The 22,836-nt window shown below is 45.2% G+C and overlaps 1 protein-coding gene across 1 annotated transcript; it reads left to right on the top strand.

Annotated features, from left to right (window-relative positions):
- Positions 1-828: 828 nt before the first annotated feature.
- LOC109148681 (berberine bridge enzyme-like 15) lies at positions 829-2,538 on the top strand. Its single transcript, XM_019296416.1, has one exon. The coding sequence runs from the start codon at positions 829-831 to the stop codon at positions 2,458-2,460; it is 1,632 nt and encodes a 543-aa protein (XP_019151961.1). The 3' UTR covers positions 2,461-2,538.
- The last annotated feature ends 20,298 nt before the right edge of the window (positions 2,539-22,836 follow it).

Here is a 22,836-nt window from a genome sequence, read left to right as displayed (position 1 = left end):
CCATGGAGCACGTTACAATTCCTTTCATGCCCGCACGAAGCACATTGAGATTGACTATCGTTTTGTTCGCGATAAAGTAGCCAAAAAGGAGTTAGAAGTGCACTTTATTTCAACCAAGGATCAACTAGCGGATATTTTCACAAAGTCTCTGTCGTCTCTTCGTTTTAACTCTCTCCGTGACAAGCTCAATGTTTTGGCTAGCCAACCTTGTGCTTGAGGGGGAGAATTAGGACTATATTATTCGTGTTAGACTAGCATTCTATCTAGCATTTCTATGTATTCGCTCTCGGTACTCTCAAACATTATTATTGAAGACAACACAATTATATTCTCATACATGAACGGAAACCAACATTTTTGTGAACGTGTTTGTTAACGAACATGTTCAGCAAACATGTTTGTGAACATGTTCGTTAACGTTAACGAACGTTAACAAACACTAATGAACGCTTAACAAACGAACACGAACATGATTTTCAAAAATTTTAACAAACGAACACGAACACTTCAAAATTCTTAACAAACGAACACAAACAACTTTCGTTCTTTATGTTCGGTTCGTTAACAGCCCTATTTGCCGGCTTCTGCCCAATAGATTGCATTCACATAATATTCAAATCCCATCCCAATTCTTTTTAATAAATCCCATCTATCCCATTTTTTTTTTTGGGTAAATAAATCCCATCCCATTAATGGCTCAATTCGAAACCGTAACCATAAACGTGACAATATTCACTTAATTATATTTGGTGCAAGCTAAGAGGGACTATAAAACCATGCACGATATCCATACATTTCCTTCGTCTTATCTCTTCATCAATGAAAGCAATGAAGAATCCAAATACTATTTGTTTTCTCTTTGTCTCTTTGCTTTGTCTATCATCGTACTCCAACCATCAAGCTTTAGCGTATATCGACGAAGCCCTGAAACAATGCTTGATTCGCAACTCACAAAACCATACCGCCATTTTCAACGACATATACACCCCCGACAACTCCTTGTTCGTATCCGTCCTACAGTACCCGGTCAAGAACACCCGCTTCAATTCCTCGGACACTCCGAAGCCCTTCTCCGTGATAACACCCCGGGAAGAACCCGAGGTGCAATCGGTGATCCTTTGCGCGGCGGAGCTAAACATCCAGGTCCGAATTCGCAGCGGCGGCCATGACTACGAAGGGCTGTCGTACACGACGCCCACCAAGCAGGCTGATCAGAAGATTCAGAGCCCGTTCTTGGTTCTTGATCTGATCAATTTCAATAACGTCGTCGTGGATACTGTGAAAAAGACGGCGTGGGTCGGATCCGGCGCGACCGTTGGGGAGCTGTACTATAGGATATCGGAGAAGAGCAAAACGCTTGGGTTTCCGGCGGGCGTGTGCCACTCCATGGGGGTCGGAGGGCACTTTAGTGGCGGCGGTTACGGGATGATGCTCAGAAAACATGGCCTCGCGGCGGATCACATCGTGGATGCGCGTTTGGTTGACGCGAAGGGGAGGGTTTTAGATAGGAAATCCATGGGGGAGGATTTGTTCTGGGCGATCCGAGGAGGGGGAGGGAATACTTTCGGGGTGGTTCTTTCATGGAAAGTACAATTGGTTGATGTTCCCGAAACCGTAACGATATTCAGCATCGTCAGAACTCCGGACCAAAACGCCACCAACATCGTACACAAATGGCAGTCCATCGCCCCAAAGCTCCCCCAAGAACTCTTCATCAGAATCTTCGCAATCGGACAGATATCCCAAAACCCCGTAAAAGCCATCTTCAACTCCCTGTACCTCGGACCAGCCGACACCCTTCTTAAAATCCTGCAACAAAGTTTCCCAGAATTAGGAGCGACGAGACAAGACCTCAGAGAGATGAGCTGGATAGAATCCGTCCTAACCATCGACCGCTTCCCGAACGGCACAGACCCGAAAGCTCTCTTGGGCACTATCGTCAACAACGGGCAACCAAATTACTTCAAAGGAAAATCCGACTACGTGAAGAACCCAATCCCCGTGGAAGGCCTGGAAGGGGTTTGGGACTTTCTGCGAGAGAACAACTCGGGCTTGCTCATCTTTAGCCCGTACGGTGGGAGAATGGACGAGATATCCGAGTCGGCGATTCCATTCCCGCACAGGGCTGGGAATCTGTACAAAATCCAGTACCTTAGGAGTTGGAGCGAAGCTGGGAAGGAGGCCTACGAAAGCAACATGAGCTGGATAAGAAGGGTGTTTCATTACTACACTCCCTTTGTCCCCAAGTCTCCAAGAGAAGCGTATGTAAATTACAGGGATCTTGATATTGGGACAAATAGTATGCCTAATTCAACCTATGGTGCGCAGTCTAATAATTGGGGGATCAGTTATTTCAAGAACAATTTTGAAAGGCTTGTTAGCGTTAAGACAAAAGTTGACCCTCAAAACTTCTTTCGGAATGAGCAAAGCATTCCACCCCTTACACATATAGTGAATTAGTTACGTACAATATTTGAGGTGATCAGAGTCTTTTTCTGTCCATTTACGATACAAGTTCACCCAACTAAAATGACTAGTATGTCACCCGTGTAAATTGTTGTAAAAATATATGTTATATTATTATAATAATATATTGTAAATTTAAAAGTTATATGAAATGAATATAGTATTATTTATTAGTTATAACAATTGAGATTTCATTTATAATTTCATATCAAAATTGAATTGAATGCATAATACATTAAAATTAGAAATTTGGAATTGTGTAATTAGTAAACGTAATAATCTTTAAAGTAAAAGACGTTTTTGGTCCTAGACTTATAGTGGTACGGACAATTTTGGTCCTCCATAAAAAAAATCAGACAATTTGTGGACATTCTTATTGTGACGAGGACAATTTTAGTGCTCCGTCAGTATTCCCGTTAGATAGTCCGTTTGAGGGGGGTATTTGCATCTTTTCAGTATTTCCTGCACCAAGTGGCCCTCTAAGATAACCATTGATCCACCAGCTAAGGAAATATGCTCAGCATCACCATTTGGTTTGAATAGATAAGCTCCACTCCCTGTGCAGGATTACATGGCTATTTCCTCGCCAATAACATTTTGTTGACCATCAGTATAACTTACTCTTTGTAACAAGCCTTCCTTCATGCTAAATGTAAGTGTTTGATGTTGATTACGAATTGTTGCTTCAATCACCTTCTATTTTTGAGCAAGTATATGGTGTAGGGCAAGAAAAGCTGGCAGAAGGTACAAACCATTTTACTTGTGCTGGTATAGCCTTTTCACATCCAGCAAACCCGTTAGCAACATAGTAAGTTTGCAACCCCAATGCAGGGACCGAAGCTTTCCAATGTATATGATGTTTACCAGAAAACATCTTCTCCAAATTGTAGTGTAGCTCGGGAGATATTTGGCTTTTTACACATTTCAAATTTGAGTCTAAGATAGTCACATATGGCCTGTCAACAATGAATGTCACCACCTCATTTCTTGTCTGCTCTAGTGGATTAAAAATACCAGAGTCTGCATAGTACCTTCGTGAGCAGCTATTGCTTTATGTACTGATTGAGCATCATATTTAGATCTCACTTGTGCAGGCTCAAACTGAGATGGGTTCTGATCATTATATTTTTCTCATGACGAATCCCAAGCAACACCTCAATGGCCTTTGACATAAAAATTTGAAGATCTTGCAAAGCCATATGCATCCGCATCCCATAATCTTTAACCACAAGATCTCTAGCAGTACCAGTCACCCCATCATGATGTTGAAATAGTGCTAGGTTCCTTCTAGCTGCTGTCAACTTGTAGGAAAGTCCAGTAGGCAACTTCTCACATTGTGCTCTCGGACAGTATCCTAGTAGGAAAGCTAAGAATTGGGGGATCAAGTACTTCAAGAACAATTTTGAAAGGCTTGTTAGAGTTAAGACAAAAGTTGACCCACAAAACTTCTTTAGGAATGAGCAAAGCATTCCACCCCTTTCACATATACTGAATTAGTTACTGTATATGATGTAGTAATAAATTCTTATTCTTAAATTATTAAAATGACTAGTATGTCGCTCGTGCGATGCACAGAAAAAATTATTGTAAAAAAATATGTTATATTATAATAATATATTAAAAAAATTATATTAAATGAATATAGTATTATTTATTAGTTATAACAAATGAGATTTATTTATGGGAGTAATTTCTTTTGAGTTTGACAAAAAAGTATAGTATCGCAACTCAAGTATGTCTTGCTTTTCACTACATGCATATTGCTCATGTATTCATTAATTGAATTAACAACATTAAGTGTAGGTGCCAAAATTACATGCTTTTCTCATAAAGTTATATCACAATCTCCATTCTTAAACATCGGAAATCCATTGTCCATGATTGTGGCAATCGGCTCACCGTTTGAGGGAAACAACAAACCTTTAGGATTACCAACTTCTGGACCATCATCATTTGAACCACCAACTATACTGTTGGGGTATGGACCCCAATGGGCTAAGGGCCCAAATGAAGAAAATGAATAAAGGAATGGGCTTGATACTATTGGCCCAAGAAAGGGAATTTGCTCCGTGGGCCTTGAGAAGGCCTTGTGAAGAGCTCGGACGAGTACGAAGCAGAGTCCGGAGAGTCGGCATCAACAAGGGTTGGTCAGGCAGGTGACCGTTGTCGCTTAAATGCCCGCCATTAATACGGGTCAATCCAACCGTTAGAGAGGTCCAGTACCGGCGACCAAACGTCTCTTACCCTTTATTTCTCATTATTACGCATTAATTCTTGTATTTGGATAGTGCAGGCCAGTCGCCTATAAATAGGCCTCCTTCAAAATGTTAGAGGAGAGGATCTGTACCAAGTCCAGAGTACTCGGAGACCATAAAGATAGCCATATACTTTATTGCCATTTCTCTCTTTTAAGTCACTTCTTACCTTTAGTTTTCCGGTGAATCCACCAATCTACTAGATTGTGTTGGACCTCCGTGGGCCCCAAAAGTACTAAAACCAAATGTAATGCCACGTGTTATGGCCTCCGTACCCGGACTAATTATGAAATTAATTCCGTTAACATATAATTAAAAAGGATTTAATTAGGCTAGAATTCCCATTAATTAATTAGTATGGTCCAAAATGGATCATGAACCCTTATCCTTAACCAAGTCTTTAATTCTATAAGGAATAGGAAAAGTGGGCCTTTACTATTCAGATTCTAGTTAGGACTCCTGAATCTATATATAAGGAATCAGAAAGCATTTAGAAACCCCACCACAATTAATCCTACCACGCGAGATATTCCCCGTGGAAACCTAGCAAAGGAATTCACCGCCGCCAAACTTAGAGGGATCCATTGGAGGGAGATCTTAGAGAAAAACCTTAGTAGCCAAGGATATTGACTAGGGATAAGAGGTAACCCATGTCTTACAAAACCTATTTTCCTTGCTATATCTTATTTATTGGCTTCCTTTGGTGTGTGATTCTGTGATTGAGTCTTGATAGAGCCTTGCCTAGGACTTATATTGTGTTTATTTGATAATCTTGGTGATCTTGATGAATGTGATTGATTATATGTGTGATCTTGTATTTTAATTATGTCTAGAGCTTGTCCCTAGGGTTTATATTGTGAATCTCGTTGTTGTGATGTTCTTGGTATATTTTGGTGGGTTTATGCGTGATCGGGTGTTGAGTCTAGCCTAGGACTTGTCTTTAGGGCTTTGCATATAGATTTATTGATGTTCTTGAGGTTCCGAATGCTCCTGGATCGTTATATGATTAATGTTGAGTCTTGGCATGTTTAGGAATCGTGTTAGAACGTATTTGGTGTGATTCTTGATTTAATTCCGTTAATTGAATCTATGGTGTTATCGTTACGCGTTTGAATGTGTCTGGACATGGTTTTGGGGTTCCACGAGAGATATCGGGACCGAAAAGTTGCCTGAGTATCAGTGGGGATAGGTGGGGGCACGGGTACCCGACACCTACCCGCTGCCCGAGAAGACTGTTCCAGCGGGCAGGCGACTGGCCGCTGGGCACCCGCAGGAGTGGAAGGCCGCCGCCGGTGGGTGGTCCTCCACCCGCTGGAAAATTGTCGTGGGTCTATGCATGATCGGGTGTTGAGTCTAGCCTAGGACTTGTCTTTAGGGCTTTGCATATAGATTTCTTGATGTTCTTGAGGTTCCGAATGCTCCTGAATCGTTATATGATTAATGTTGAGTCTTGGCATGTTTAGGAATCGTGTTAGAACGTATTTGGTGTGATTCTTGATTTAATTCCGTTAATTGAATCTATGGTGTTGTCGTTACGTGTTTGAATGTGTCTGGACATGGTTTTGGGGTTCCACGAGAGATCTCGAGACTGAAAAGTTGCCTGAGTATCAGTGGGGATAGGTGGGGGCACGGGTACCCGCCACATACCCGCTGCCCGAGAAGACTGTTCCAGCGGGCAGGCGACTGCCCGCCGGGCACCCGCTAGAGTGGAAGGCCGCCGCTGGCGGGTGGTCCTCCACCCGCTGGAAAATTGTCGTGGGTCTATGCATGATCGGGTGTTGAGTCTAGCCTAGGACTTGTCTTTAGGGCTTTGCATATAGATTTCTTGATGTTCTTGAGGTTCCGAATGCTCCTGAATCGTTATATGATTAATGTTGAGTCTTGGCATGTTTAGGAATCGTGTTAGAACGTATTTGGTGTGATTCTTTATTTAATTCCGTTAATTGAATCTGTGGTGTTGTCGTTACGTGTTTGAATGTGTCTGGACATGGTTTTGGGGTTCCACGAGAGATCTCGGGACCGAAAAGTTGCCTGAGTATCAGTGGGGATAGGTGGGGGCACGGGTACCCGCCACCTATCCGCTGCCCGAGAAGACTGTTCCAGCGGGCAGGCGACTGCCCGCCGGGCACCCGCTGGAGTGGAAGGCCGCCGCTGGCGGGTGGTCCTCCACCCGCTGGAAAATTGTCGTGGGTCTATGCATGATCGGGTGTTGAGTCTAGCCTAGGACTTGTCTTTAGGGCTTTGCATATAGATTTCTTGATGTTCTTGAGGTTCCGAATGCTCCTGAATCGTTATATGATTAATGTTGAGTCTTGGCATGTTTAGGAATCGTGTTAGAACGTATTTGGTGTGATTCTTGATTTAATTCCGTTAATTGAATCTGTGGTGTTGTCGTTACGTGTTTGAATGTGTCTGGACATGGTTTTGGGGTTCCACGAGAGATCTCGGGACCGAAAAGTTGCCTGAGTATCAGTGGAGATAGGTGGGGGGCGCACGGGTACCCGCCACCTACCCGTTGCCCGAGAAGACTGTTCCAGCGGGCAGGCGACTGCCCGCCGGGCACCCGCTGGAGTGGAAGGCCGCCGCTGGCGGGTGGTCCTCCACCCGCTGGAAAATTGTCGTGGGTCTATGCATGATCGGGTGTTGAGTCTAGCCTAGGACTTGTCTTTAGGGCTTTGCATATAGATTTCTTGATGTTCTTGAGGTTCCGAATGCTCCTGAATCGTTATATGATTAATGTTGAGTCTTGGCATGTTTAGGAATCGTGTTAGAACGTATTTGGTGTGATTCTTGATTTAATTCCGTTAATTGAATCTGTGGTGTTGTCGTTACGTGTTTGAATGTGTCTGGACATGGTTTTGGGGTTCCACGAGAGATCTCGGGACCGAAAAGTTGCCTGAGTATCAGTGGGGATAGGTGGGGGCACGGGTTCCCGCCACCTACCCGCTGCCCGAGAAGACTGTTCCAGCGGGCAGGCGACTGCCCGCCGGGCACCCGCTGGAGTGGAAGGCCGCCGCCGGCGGGTGGTCCTCCACCCGTTGGAAAATTGTCGTGGGTCATGATGTTTTTCCCCATTTGATGTTTCCCCGTGTCCCGTTTACCCCGTTTGTCGTGTATGAGTCTTGTTTGATGTTTTGAATACCGATCTAGGGATTTATGTGTAGTACGTGTCGTTATTGTTATGTCTTGATTGTTATTTATTGATTATGTGTTGATTAATTGAATGGTGATGGGTATCAGGGTCATTGCGCAATGGCCGGTGTGACAGATGATAATGATGTTGAGATTGTGATTGGTGGAAATTAATTGTTGGCGGTTGGCACAACGAGTGCCCGGTCATTGTACTAAAGGTACAGGCCTAGCGGTTACTGTGCTAAAGGCACAAACCCACCTTCGACTAGCTTGCCATTGAGCATGAGTCAGGTTATAAGTACCGCGGTGCCATATCGGGGCTATATGTGCTGACCCCTTGGTATTGGTACTAGAGGTACGGATCATGCGAATGGCGCTGCGATGCTATCTTGATATGTTGGTGGATGATAGGTGGTTTGTCGGTGGGGGCATGTAGTTGCCCGGAGGAATAAGGGAGGCGATATAAGGGTGGCCTGGAGGTATAGGTTGGAACTGATATAAGGACGGAGGGGAGCCACAAGGTTGGAGCTTGGTATAAGGTTGGAAGATGGATTGTGTGACTTGATGATTACTTGCTAATTGATTGCCTTGGATTCCTTTATTGTCTATATCTGCTATTTATATACTTATCTGTCTATTATGCCTTGTCACGTGCTCTTAGGACACATGCTAGTCTTTATGATTGTTCTATAATGACGAGTCTGTTGTAATGTCTTGAGTCTTGATCTTGTATTCAAAATAGAGTCTCAAAAGTATATATGTTTTCCAGTTTCAAAATGATTTCTTATATATACCTATATTGTACTTAACGCGTTGGAGTGGGTTACCAGCATTATTCGCTGACGGTTGTTACTCCGTATGTTTTTCCAGGTACAAGTCAGTAGCTTCGGAGCACGGTAAATGGACTCGTGGACTTAGCTTAGTATTAGTTGGATGGCCTGTGAGCCTTGATTTGCATTATGGATATTAGTTATAGCTCATGCCTTGTTTGGTTAGTTTAGCCTGTACATTTAGGTTCTCAAACCTAGATGTCGCATAGCACCCCGACTATTATGTTTCGACTTTATTTTATAAGCTTTAAATATTTTAAAATTTAGGGGTGTTATAGTTGGTATCAGAGCCTAAGTTCTACCCAAGGATAAGACCTCTAAGGGCAAGACCTTAGGACATTAAGTTCGGACTCTAGGTACTTAAATACATAGGATCTAGGGAATCTAGGACACGCAGTGAGGCTGTGAGTTTAATCTATTATTATCTGCTTAACTCCTCCCTAATCTATTCTTTGTTTAGCTTGAAAGTTCCCCATAAATTATAGCATCAAGGTAAGGATGCAAATCCTTAACTTACCGTTATGATCGGTGTTGATCCTGTAGACACCGGAATGGCGCCAACGAGGAGCCAGTCAAGAACTCCTGGGCCTTCTGCCCAAGAATCGTTGACCCAAAACCTTCAACAGTTGACTCAGGTCGCCCAGACGCTGAGCAACGCCATCCTCCATAACAATAACGGACCACCACTACCACCAAACGGGAACTCAGACATAGCTCGCCAAGTTTCAAGCCATCGCCCACCCATCTTCGTAGGGGAAGAAGATCCCACAACCCTTGAAGAATGGATCCGAACATTCGATAAGATCTTCGAGGTAGTGGAGTGCCTAGAAGGACGCCGTGTGGAACTAGCCTCGTTTTATTTCGGACACGAGGCTGATCTTTGGTGGGTTCACAAAGGACCTGCGTGTAGGCAAGAATCGGGATTCAACTGGGAGTCCCTGAAGGGGCGATTACGGGGACGGTTCTACCCCGCACACGTAAGGGCAGCCATGTATGAAAAATTCCTCCACCTGAAGCAGGGAATGACCACAGTGATGGAATACCACAAACGATTCCTTGAGCTAGCTCGTTTTGCACCTGAATTGGTACCAACAGAGGCGACTAAAATAGAGAAGTTTGTGGCAGGTCTGAATGTCGAAACTTGGAAGGCCTTGACCGTAAGTAGACCTAGAACCCTCAACGAGGCTTACACTAGCGCTGCCGACCTTTACCGGATCCAACTTCTACAATGGGGAGTTTAAGAACAAATCTGAAAAAGGAATTGCAGAAGGTGTAATAAGAACCATAGGGGTAAGGATTATTTCGGAAACGCCCTACGGTGCTTCAACTGCGGAGGAGAAGGACACAAGTCCTTCCAGTGCACCCAACCCCCAAGTGCAAAGCCTACGGTCACGGTCCAACAGGGGAACGTGAACAATCGAGGGAACTACGGGGCATCTGGAAAGGTATTCGTCATCAGTCGCACCCAAGCCGAAGTTGGGATCGACGCAGAAAACGTAGCCCTAGGAGACGAGGACCATACGAATCAATTGGAAGAGAATCCGGAAGAAGAATTCTGTCTCAGATTGATAAAACTACGAACCTGTGTAAACCACCTTTTAGTAGAATCGCTTACTTAGTTCGATTATTTAGAGTCCCCATACTTTTAAATAAAAGCCAAGTTAATTAGTTCAATCAGCTTAAATTCCTCCTACTCCGCCCCTCGGATTAATTAAAGGATTAAATTCGTGCCTTCTACAATCTACAAATCCCGAAACCAACATTCAGTGAAACCAAAGGATACGACTAGAAAGCCTAATCGGAAAGCTTGCCACCCTGAGACAAACGAATAATAGGAAGTCCTCAAAAGCATAAAAAGAGTGTCGTTTATGGGGGTTTAACGAAAAGTTGTGTCTTGAACTTTACACGAGCAGGTCGGAAGAAGTTAACCGGAGAAGGTCCACGACGAACGGTAGACCAAGAAGATGGTCGAAGAAGGACAAAGCCACGCTTCTAGAGGAAGTAATGCTCACAATGCAATGATGGATTTGCGAGAACAACTGAGTTAACCCAATTCGCGAGAACAAGAAAATAACTCGGCACCCCGACCACTGCCGCCGCCTTTAGATCCACTTACTCCCGCTCTAGTTGACGCTATCGCTCAAGCAGTGGAAGATCGGGCCCAAAGGCAAAGGGCCCCGCCTGCCCCTCCGACACCCTATGCACCCAGGAATGACCGGGTTCAACCTTCTGGGCAAGAAGAAAGAGATCGAGAGAGTCGAGGACAAGGGAGTCAACGGACACAATCCGTGTATTCGAGATTAGGCCCTGACGCCACCCGACGCTCCGTACGGGAGCGATTAGGAAGGAAGGCGCCTAGCCGAGTTCCGCCCGACCAGTAACATGGGGGAGTCAGAAGAGAGGCCATATCTGCACGGCCGTCTAAGACCCAGAGCCGACGAATCAGGAAGAACCCCGACGAGATGGCTTACTTAGCACAGGAGATACAAAATTTGAAGGATCAAATGGATAGAAAATCTAAATCTCCCGGTCGAGCCTTGCTCACCACTACCTTTCTTGACCGAGATCTTGTCATTTAAAATACCTGGGGATTTCAAATTCCTAGAGCAGGGTACCTTTGATGGGACGGGTGATCCACGGGAGCACCTCCTAAGCTACCAAGCCAAGATGCAGGTCCTAAGGTAAAGGACCCGGTTATGTGTCGGCATTCCTTGCGACTTTAAAGGGTCCTGCTCAGAGGTGGCTCGTTACCCTTCCGCCTGGATCGATTCACAGCTTTGAATATTTGGCCGATCGATTCATGAGCCATTACGCGGCAAACATCAAACCGTAGAAGGACCTTACGCACCTCGACGAGATTGATCAAGACGAGGGTGAATCACTCAAAGTCTACCTGGCACGATGGCAAAAAGAGATCCAGGCCATAGATGGGGTCAAGGACCAGATCGCGCTCACATTCTTCATCGAGTCACTTCGATCCGAAAAATTGTATACTAATCTCCAGGACAACCGGCCAGCCACCTATGCAGAAGCCATACACATGGCCAACAAGCGAGCTAACACAAAGCAGGTGTTCAGATACAAAAGGCAGCGAGAATCTAGCGAGATTTCCGGGTCTAAACGAGCGAGATGCGAGGCGAAAGAGAAACACCAGGGGACCGACCGAGTCGTTCGGAAGGGAGGCGTTCTTTTGAGAGGACAAACGTGTAACCAGGGTTGTAAAAATCGGTCTAGGCGCCCGCCTAGGCGCTAGGCGCCCCTAGACCGTGGCGATTTTTCCCCTAGGCGCCCGCCTAGGTTACGAGCCGCCTAGGCGTCCGCCTAGCGCCTAACTCGGCCGATTTGGCCGCCTAGCGTCTAAGTTAGTCGAGTTAACTCGTCCATTTCGGTTGAGTTAACCTGATCGGCTCGGCCTAATTTTTTTTTATTATATATGTGTGTGTGCGCGCGCGCATACATATATATAATATGACATATATACACTCGTAGACTAGTTTGATACTTTGAATCTTTTGATGATCAAAGTATTTGAGTATTTCATAATTGAGTATTTTTAATTTTTAATATTGTTTTAATATTTTTTTTTTTTGAAAACCATTGTTTTGATGTTATGACTTATGAATTACCATTAATTCATTTATTTAGATGTGTTATTTGATTAAATGTTGAAAACAACCTCATTAAAATTGTCAAACTGCAAGTCTACAACTGTTTTTTTGGCGCCCGCCTAGCGCCGCCTAGATTACGCCTAGGCGCCGCCTAGACCGCCTAGGCGCTAGGCGCTGTCCGGCCGCCCGACTAGTGCCTAGCGCCTACTGCAACCATGCGTGTAACACCCCTAAATTTTAAAACTTTTAATGCTAATGAAATAAAGGCAATACTATCATTAAATCCCAAACAGAGCATAACTAAACATAATTGTTGAGGTGTTATGCCACATCTGAGCTAGAGTGTAACACCCCGAAATTTTAAAACTTTTGAAACTTATATAATAAAGGTAAATTCTCATTAAATCCCAAAACATAGTGCAGTAGAGTACGGGGTGCTATGCCACACCTGAGCTAGAGAACTCAAGTGCACAGGCTAACTAACTAATATCCTCAATAATGTGAATACATAAGCATGACACGCAGGCCGAAAGAGAAACTATCTACTCTACGCTCCAAATCTCTAGCGCGCTCCAGTGTCTACTCCTCTGTGCCTGAAAGCCAAATATATCTGTTCAGCGAGAGATGCTGGTAACCCACTCCAACGCGTTGAAATACATTATAGATAGATATATACATATATAGATATACGAAAAGTCATTTTGAAGCAGGAAGATATATACTTAGGAGACGCTAGTTTTTAAAACCAGGAATAGACTCGACAAATAGGGATAAGCATATTCAACAGTCATAACCGAGCATATAAAGATACTAGCATATATCCTATGGTTACAGATTCACTTCATCTCATTCAGATCCTCATTCCAACTCGTATCTCATCACACACAAGCACACTTTGGTGGCGCCACAGGACCAATCGCATGCCCATACATGAGGGTCAGCGCATATAGCTCTGACACGGCCCCGCAGCACCCTGCCTTGTATTGCAATACGAAGGGGTTGATCGCAACCGACCGATGAACCGCAGCTCATCATAATGTTTGATCGCAACCAAACAGTGGACCACAACCCAAGAGTAGTCTTCTGACCGCAGCCAGGAATATGAACCGCAGCTCATGTAAAACGTTTGATCGCAACCAAACGGTGGACCGCAGCCCGAGATTGTAATTATGACCGCAGCCAGCTTCTGAACCGCAGCTCAGGACTAACCAATTTGATCGCAACCAAATTGGGGTATCATGCACACATAACACATAGCAAGCACATGCAACCCACATTAACACATTGGGAAAAAGGGGAGAAAACGTATAACGAAACCTATGCATGGTCATCCACATACTAGGAATAATCCTAAGGGGTTCATACTTCTTTCACCTAGGCCAACGGGATACCCATTCCACTAGCATGCAACATATATACATATATAAGACTCGTTTATCCTACGAATGGTACCCGAAACATCAAACTAGACTTTAGGCACGATAAACGGGGTCCGTTGGGAGACCACAGGGGTCGGGGAAACATCAAACGGGGAAGCCGGAGTCCCAAGTTGGGATAATTTCCAGCGGGTAGCCGGTTGGTGGTGGACCACCCGCCGGCGTCAGGTCTCCGGGCAGCGGGTGCCCGGCGGGCAGTCGCCTGCCCGCGGCCGGCGACGTCTCTCTCGGGCAGCGGGTAGGTGGTGGGTCCCCCTACCCCCACCTACCCCCCACTGACTCTTCATCAAAATAAACGTCCCGGGATCCGTTGTGGAACCCGAAACCATGCTTAGACACTTTTAAACGCAATTGATGACACCACGTAGACAATTAACGGATCAAAAGTAAGAATCATATAGCACATAACCTATCATGACTTCTAAACATAATCAACACCCGAACATGCAAAATCCCACCCAATTGTATCAAGAATAACACAATACGAAATTCCCAATTTTAACCTAGGGCTCTAATCATATTCAAATCGATAAAACCATAGTTCATCTTTTAATCATCTAAACATCAAAATTCATCAAGAACATCACATAATCATCAAGAACCTTTTATCATCATCAAGATCACACATAAAATCATCTCACAATCATCAAGATCATATCTTCAATATCATAAACGATTCATCAAGACACAAGTATAGAGAGGAGGCCAAAGATGATATTTATAGCAAGGAAAATAGGTTTTGTTGAGACATGGGTTACCTCTTAGCCTTAATTAATTTCCTTGGCTATGAAGGGTCTTTCTTTAAGATTCCTTCTTTCTTGATTCCTCCTAGGGGGATTCTTGGAACTCCTTGTGTGGTGAGGGATTATTGTGGTGTGGGTTCTAGGTGCCTCCTATGCCCCCTATTTATATACCTAAGAGTCCCTAATTAGGGTTAGTTCTATTCCTTATAGAACTAGGGGATTGGGTTTAGGGATAAGGGCCCATGGACTATGGTGGGCCTTTTCTTAATTAATTATTGGAATTTAGTCCTTTCTTTTGGGTAATTGATTAAATGATTAATTGGTTTTAGGGGCTGTAACACGGGGTTTTACACTCTCCCCCACTTACAAGAAGCTTCGTCCCCGAAGCCTGTGTGTTAATCCATTCTTTCACCCCTGGACACTCTGTATTTTGGCCTCCTGGTTAGGAACGTGGCCCCACGTGTTGTCCTTGCTGGGGTAGACTGGATTTCTGGTGACGTGGTGATTGGAAAGTTCGGGTCTACCTTGGTTTCCTGCTCCGGAACTGGATGCCCCGCGAGTACCCAGGATGGTCTCGATTGCTGCCACCCTCTGATCTAAAGCGCGTGTCGCGTGGATTAAGGACGAGAACCCTTCGTCCATGATTTGGTTTTGCCGAGTGAGCTGTGCTAGGATGCGCTCATTGACAGATTCTTCATTTTGTCCCCTTGGGTTTCCTCCTGTTCGTGCGGGTGCCGGTGGGTTAGGCTCGCTATCTTCTTCCTGTTCCTCACTTCCCTCTAGTCCCCTACAATCTTGCATTGCCCGTTTAAGCTTTTTGTTGGAGATGTCCAATCGGTCAACCAACTCTCTATGCTCCTCCTCGGGTTTGAGACAAATTTCCTCGAGGGTGACATACTGTCCTCCCTCGGTGTTGTAGATATCATTGCGACGGAGGTTTTGGGCATTAAAAATCATGCCATTCGCGGTCTTGACCTCAGTGTAGCTCAGATCCACCCCCTTTTTCTCCATGATCCAACTTAGGATCATCCCGTAGGGTAGGCTAAGCCGGTTGCTAGTTTTGCAAAATTCCATGTGTTTCAACATGAGGGCCGGTAGGTTGAACTTGATTTTGTGTTTCAAGAGGTAGGAAAAAGTGCACTCTAAACTCCCCACGTCCTTGCTCTTATTATTCGTGGGCAAAAGGTTGTTAGTCACAATCATAACCAATATCTTTTGCTCCGCAGTTAGCCACTTCCTATTTGGTCGTGTGGCCGAGGTGAACCCTTCCTCTTTTCCGAGTAGGTACCCGAGGTAGTCCTTGTACCCCGTATTTTGGGTACCAATCCACCCCTTTCGGTCGTAGTGTGACACATCGGTGGTGGTCAATTTCAAGAGTTTGGCCAAGCGGCCTTCGGAAAGTATGATTTCCTTGACTCGGACCTTGGTGGTGATTTCCAATTTATCACCTCGCTTGACAGCCACCAAGTGACGATAGAACTCTTTCACCAATTCGGGGTATGTATCCCCTTTTATGGTGAGATATGTGTCCAAGAGCCCTTGGAAGTTAAGCATGTTGACCAATTCTGGAGAGAATTGATCGGGTTCGAGGGCTTTACCTCCGATCACGGTGTAGTCGGCGTTGCTCAATTCTGGGGTGCGGGTTCCGAGGGGCTTTTTCAGCATTTTGGGTAGGTGGTGCTTTTTCCGATGAACTTCCGGCGAAGCTCCGGCGAGCTTCCGGCGGCGCGGTTCTCTCGACGGCAGAAAGGCGGCGGCGTGGTTCGGCTCTGGCGACGGCTCAGCGAGGGGGGCGGTGGCCTTTGGACGGAGCTGGGCAGTGGTGGTGTGTGTGGCAGCGGGGTGTGCTCAGGCGAGTGGCGGGTGGTGGTGGCGTCGCGAGTTCCTTCCGGGCGGCGACGGTGGCGGGCGGCGGGGCGTCGCCTGGGTGGTCGGCGTCGACTCGGCTGGTGGCGGCGACTGGCTGGGGGGGTTGCTCGTCCGGCGTTGGTTCGGTGGGGAGGTGAGGGGGAGAGGAAAAGTGAGGGAGAGGGAGTGTGGAAGAAGAAGGAGAAGGGTTTTTCATTTGGGGATTTTTGTGGGTTTTAGGGGCTTGTGGGGGTTTTAAGAAGGGAGTGTTCCCTTGAGGTTTTAAGAAACAGTCAGAGCCTAGTGGTTAAGGCTTTAGTCTTATAAGTGAAAGGTTCAAGTTTCCATTTTTATTAATAGCATTAGTCCCCTTTGTTGTGTACTCCTTGTCTTTTTCCTTCTTTCATCTTCTAGTGATAGGAGGCTTGGTTTAGTTCCCTTTTGTTGTTTTGGCGTGTATAATTCAATCTTTTCCCCATTTGCTAAAATTAATTTTGATTTAGCTCTTTATTTATAATAATTCCGAAGTAGCTAATCTAAGCAAGTAGTCCCACTTCGAGGGTGGTTACAAGGGATTTGCCGGTTATCCTAAACAGAATTCATCCCCTTGGTTTTCCTCTGGTGGGTTTGCGTGGTCCTCGTCTTCTGGGGCCAGGTTTCCCTCTTCGAGGTTGCTTTTGTTCTCGAGTTCGGCCTGGGTGCGGCTCATGACGAATACCTGTCCGGGGGCACCGTAGTTTCCTTGATGACTCGTGCCTCCGCGTTGGCCCATGGTTGTGGGGCGTGATCTCTGGGGTTGAGTGCATTGGAAGGCCTTGTGCCCTTCTTCTCCACAGTTGAAGCATCACCAGGGGTTGCCCATGCAATCTTTGCCTCTATGGCTTTTGTTGCATTTTGGGCAGGGGAAGCTCCTTGTGTTAGTTTCGTTGTTTCCTTGGGGTGGCCTCTGGCCAGCTGGATTGCCCGGTCTTGTGTTGGCGTCGTTTCTGGTCCTTTTTATGGGTGGTGCCCCACCTCCTGTGTTTCTTTTTCGAATCTGTTCCTGAACCCCACGTTGCAGCAATTAGATTCGATAGAGATTTGCAGCACTGGAGTAAGCTTCGTTGAGGGGCCGGGGTCTGCTTACTACTAGTGCTTTTCGGGCTTCGAAGTTGAGACCCGATACAAACCTTTCTATTTTGGTTGCCTTAGTGGGGACTAGTTCTGGTGCGAAGCGTGCTAGTTCGAGGAATCGTTTATGGTATTCCATGACGGTGGTCGTTCCTTGTTTCGAGTGGAGGAACTCTTCGTGCATGGATGCTTTTACGTGTGTTGGATAGAATCGTTCTCGTAGTCGTGTTTTGAGGTTTTCCCAGTCGAACCCTGGTTCCTGTCTCTAAGTGGGCCCCCCGTGGATCCACCAAAGGTCTGCCTCGTGTCCGAAATAGAATGAGGCTATCTCTACATGAAGTTCCTCTGGGCATTCTACCAATCCTAGAATCTTGTCGAAGGTCCGGATCCATTCTTCGAGGATTACGGGATCTTCTTCCCCTGAGAACGTGGGTGGTCGATGATTTGACACTTGTCGGGCGACTTCTGAATTCGTGTTCGACAGAGGGGGTTTGTTGTTGCAAAGAGCTACGTTGCTTAGTGTCTGGGCGACTTATGTTAGTTGCTGTAGGGTTTGAGTCAGGGGGTCGTGTGTGGCGGGTTCCGGAGTCCTTGATTGTCTTCTGTTTGGTGCCATGCCGCTGTTTTACTGGGTCAATGTTTATAGTAACGTCGAGTTAGAGTTTTGTACCCTTACCTTGGCATGATAAGCGGAGGGGAAGTTTCTTTAATTTAAACAAGGGTGAGGGGGAACATGTGATGATGGTGTACTCACAATCTCACCGCGCGTCCTAAGTCTCCTGAGTCCTATGTGTTTAAATACCTAGAGTTCAAGCCTATTGTCCTAAAGTCTGGTCTTCTAGGTCTTATCCTAGGGTCAAACTTAGGCTCTGATACCAACTGTAACACCTCGAAATTTTAAAACTTTTGAAACTTATAAATGTAAATTCTCATTAAATCCCAAAACATAGTGCAGTAGAGTACGGGGTGCTATACCACACCTGAGCTAGAGAACTCAGGTGCACAGGCTAACTAACTAATATCCTTAATAATGTGAATACATAAGCATGACACGCAGGCCGAAAGAGAAACTATCTACTCTACGCTCCAGTGTCTACTCCCCTGTGCCTGAAAGCCAAATATATCTGTTCAGCGAGAGATGCTGGTAACCCACTCCAACGCGTTGAAATACATTATATATATATATATATATATATATATATATATATATATATATATATATATATATATATATATATATATATATATATATATATATATATATATATAGATATACGAAAAGTCATTTTGAAGCAGGAAGATATATACTTAGGAGACGCTAGTTTTTAAAACCAGGAATAGACTCGACAAATAGGGATTAGCACATTCAACAATCATAACCGAGCATATAAATATACTAGCATATATCCTATGGTCACAGATTCACTTCATCTCATTCAAATCCTCATTCCAACTCGTATCTCATCACACACAAGCACACTTTGGTGGAGCCACAGGACCAATCGCATGCCCATACATGAGGGTCAGCGCATATAGCTCTGACATGGCCCCGCATCACCCTGCCTCGTATCGCAATACGAAGGGGTCGATCGCAACCGACCGATGAACCGCAGCTCATCATAATGTTTGATTGCAACCAAACAGTGGACCGCAGTCGTTATAAATATATAGGGCTGCGGTCCATAATCTGGTTGCGATCAGATATACATACTATTCGGGCTGCGGTCCACCGTTTGGTTGCGATCAAACGTTATAAATGAGTTGCGGTTCATCGATTGGTTGCAATCAATCTCCTTGTGCTGCGGTACAAGCAGGGTGCTTCGGGGCCGTGTCAGAGCTATATGCGCTGACCCTCATGTATGGCCATGCGATTGGTCCTGCGGCACCACCAAATGTGTTTACGTGTTGGAAATAGTGATTGAACACTGATATGATTGATATGAATATATATATATATATATATATATATATATATATATATATATATATATATATATATAACAGCCGATGGTTCTCAACCCATCTAACTGCCTGTATAGCCGACCGATCGCAACCGGCCGGGTTAACAGCCGATGGTTCTCAACCCATCCAACTGCCTGTATAGCTAATTAATCGCAACCAATTGGGGTATCATGCACAATTAACACATAGCCAAGCACATGAAACCCACATTAACACATAAGGAGGGGGAAATCATAGGGGAGCACATATATAACTTATGCGTGGTCAATCACATTACTCGAGACACGCCTAAGGGTTCATACACCTTCCTCCTAGGCCAATGGGATACCAATTCGACTAGCATGCAATACACAAGAATCTTTTATCCTATGAATGGTACCAGATACATCAAACTAGACTCATGCACTACAAACGGGGTCCAATGGGACGCCACGGGACACGGGGAAAAACACCATGATCCACATCATAATTTCAGCGGATGGCCTGCGGGTGGAAGGCCACCCGCCGGCTGCCCGCTGCCAGGCGGTCTTATGGGGCAGCGGGTAGGTGGCGGGTACCCCTGCCCCCACTGACTCCTATGTAATAACTCGGTCCCCGGTTCCCTCATGGAACCCGAAACTATGTCCAGACACATTTAAATACAAACGATAACACCACGTAATCAAGTAATTGATTAAAACTAAGAATCACATCAAATACATCCTAACACGACTCCTCAACATGCCGAAACTCAGTACCCGTTCATGCAAAATCCCATCCAAACATACCAAGAATACCACAATACAAAATCCTCGTTTTAACCCTATGGCTCTAGTCATAATTAAAACACAAGATCGTTTATATAATTTATCTTAGAATCAAGAACATCAAGATTATCACATAAGCATCAAGATCGGCATATAAACATCAAGATCATCTCATAAACATCAAGATCATCTCATAAACATCAAGATTATCTCATAATCATCATATCAATCTTAAGCAAAGCCTTATCAAGACACAAGCATAGAATCACATATCAAAGGAGCAAATGAAAAAGATTATAGCAAGGAAAATAGGTTTTGTTGAGACATGGGTTACCTCTTAGCCTTAATTAGAATCCTTTGCTACTAAGGTTCTTTCTCTAAAATCTCCTCTTCGTGATTTCTCCTACGTTTGGTGCTAGGGGAATTCTATTATGGTGGTGATTTCTAGGTGCCTCCTAGGTCCTTATATATATATATATATATTTAAGAGTCCTAACTAGGGTCTGAATGGTAGGGATCTACTTATTCTATTCCATATAGGATTAAGGGTTTGTTTAGGGATAGGGGTCCCTGATCCATGGTGGACCCTTCTTAATTAATTAAGGGAATTAAATTCTCTTTTAATGGTAAGCAATTAAATAATTAGTTTGGGTTAGAGGCCGTAACACGGGGTGTTACACCCTCCCTCCCTTACAAGAGGCTTCGTCCCCGAAGCCTGTGCATGGTTCCATTCTATCACCCCAGAACGTCACGCATTTGGCCTCCTGGTTTAGGAAATGCGACTCCACGTGTCGTTTTTTGGGGGGTAGAGCGGAGTTTGGTTAGGTTGACGGCAAGTAATGTTTGGAAAGTTTGGGTCTACCTTGGTTTCCTGCTCCAGAGCTAGACGCCCCGCGTGTGCCCAACATGGCCTCGATTGCCACCATTCTCCGGTCTAATGAGTGTGTCGCGAGAATTAGGGATGAGAAATCGTCATCCATAATTCGGTTCTACCTGGTGAGTTGCGCGAGGATGCGCTCATTGACGGACCTTTCATCTTGGCCTTCCGTGTTCCCTCTTTCTCGTGCGGGTGCAGGTGGGTTAGGCTCGCTGTCTCCTTCCTGTTCCCCACATTCTTGCATTGCCCGTCTCATTTTCTTGTTAGAGATTTCCAACTGGTCAACCAACTCTCGTCGTTCTTCCGTGGGTTTCAGGCAAACCTCCTCGAGGGTGAGGTACTGTCCCTCTCCGACATGGAAGATGTCATTGCGGCGGAGGTTCTGGGCATTGAAAACCATCCCACTCACGGGTTTGGCTTCCGTGTGGCTTAGGTCCACCCCTTTTCTTTCCATGATCCAACTTAGGATCATCCCGTAGGGTAAGCTGAGCCGGTTGCTAGATTTGCAGAATTCCATGTGTTTCAACATAAGGGCGGACAATTTGAACTTGACCTTATGCTTAAGGAAATAGTTAAAGGTGCATTCTAAGCTCCCCACGTCCTTGCTCTTGTTGTTAGTGGGCAACAAGCTGTCAGACACAATCATAACTAGCAACTTCGTTATGGTGTCTTGTAAATACTGTGGTCCCAGAGTCACTGGATTGACCATGTCTTCCCAACATATGGAAGCCCTATATTTTTGGCCGTATAGTGCTTCGTAGGGTGCCATACGGATGTTTGCGTGATAGCTGTTGTTGTAAGAGAATTCGATTAGGTCTAGATATTCCTCCCATGTTCCCTGGAAGTCTAGCATACAGGCTCTCAACATATCTTCGAGAGTTTAGATCGTCCTTTTGGTTTGGCCGTCGGTAGTAGGGTGGAAGGCGGTGCTCAATATTAGTCTCGTCCCCATGGCCGTTTGCAGTGATTTCTAGAATTGCGAGAGGAATCTGGGGTCTCTATCAAAAACGATGTTTCGTGGAACCCCGTGATATTTGACTACCTGATTTATGTAGGCTTTGGCTAGTTGTGTCATTGTCCAAGTCTCTTTCAGGGCAATAAACCGCACCGTCTTGGTTAACCGATCCACTATTACACAGATTTTGTCTTTTCCTGTCCGTGTCGTGGGTAGACCTCCCACGTAGTCCATTGAGATGGAATCCCACTTTCCTTGGGATATTTCGAGGGGCTGTACGAGTCCCTTGGGTTTGCACCGTTCAGCTTTTACTTTTTGGCAGTTCAGGCATTTGCTCACAAAGTCTGCTACCTCCTTTTTCATGTTGGGCCACCAAAATAACTCCTTCACATCTTGGTACAGCTTATCGCTCCCGGGGTGCACGTAGTAAGGTGAACCGTGCCCCTCTTCTTGGATTTGTCTCTTCAGGTGAGGTTGTGTTGTGGGTATGCACCATCTTCCCTTATAGCAGAGGCTGCCTTCACTAAATAGTTCGAACGGCCCATTTTTCCCTTCGACCAGGCCAAGTTGTATTTTTCCAAATTCAGGATCTTGTTGTTGTTCGGCTTTGATTTCTTCGAATAGTGTGGGTATGATCCTGAGATTAAATAGTTGGATCCCCGAATCCACTTGTCCTTGCTCCACTATTTCTAAATTTAACTTCTGGAATTCCCTACATATTTCGTCTGCCAGTACCCACGTGGTGTTAAGGGAGTGGCTCGTTTTCCGGCTTAGTGCGTCTGCCACTACGTTAGCCCTTCCTTCGTGGTATTGGATATCCAGGTTGTAATCTTTTATGAGTTCTAACCACCGCCTCTGTCGCATATTC

This window comes from Ipomoea nil, unplaced genomic scaffold (genome assembly GCF_001879475.1).
Source record: "Ipomoea nil cultivar Tokyo-kokei standard unplaced genomic scaffold, Asagao_1.1 scaffold2144, whole genome shotgun sequence".
Classification (NCBI taxonomy): domain Eukaryota; kingdom Viridiplantae; phylum Streptophyta; class Magnoliopsida; order Solanales; family Convolvulaceae; genus Ipomoea; species Ipomoea nil.
The sequence above is the reverse complement of the archived record's forward strand: the minus strand, read 5'-3'. Positions and strand labels throughout refer to the sequence as shown.

What these genes read in the sequence shown, in the direction of transcription:
- LOC109148681 (XM_019296416.1), top strand. Translation starts at nt 829, where the DNA reads ATGAAGAATCCAAATACTATTTGTTTTCTCTTTGTCTCTTTGCTTTGT.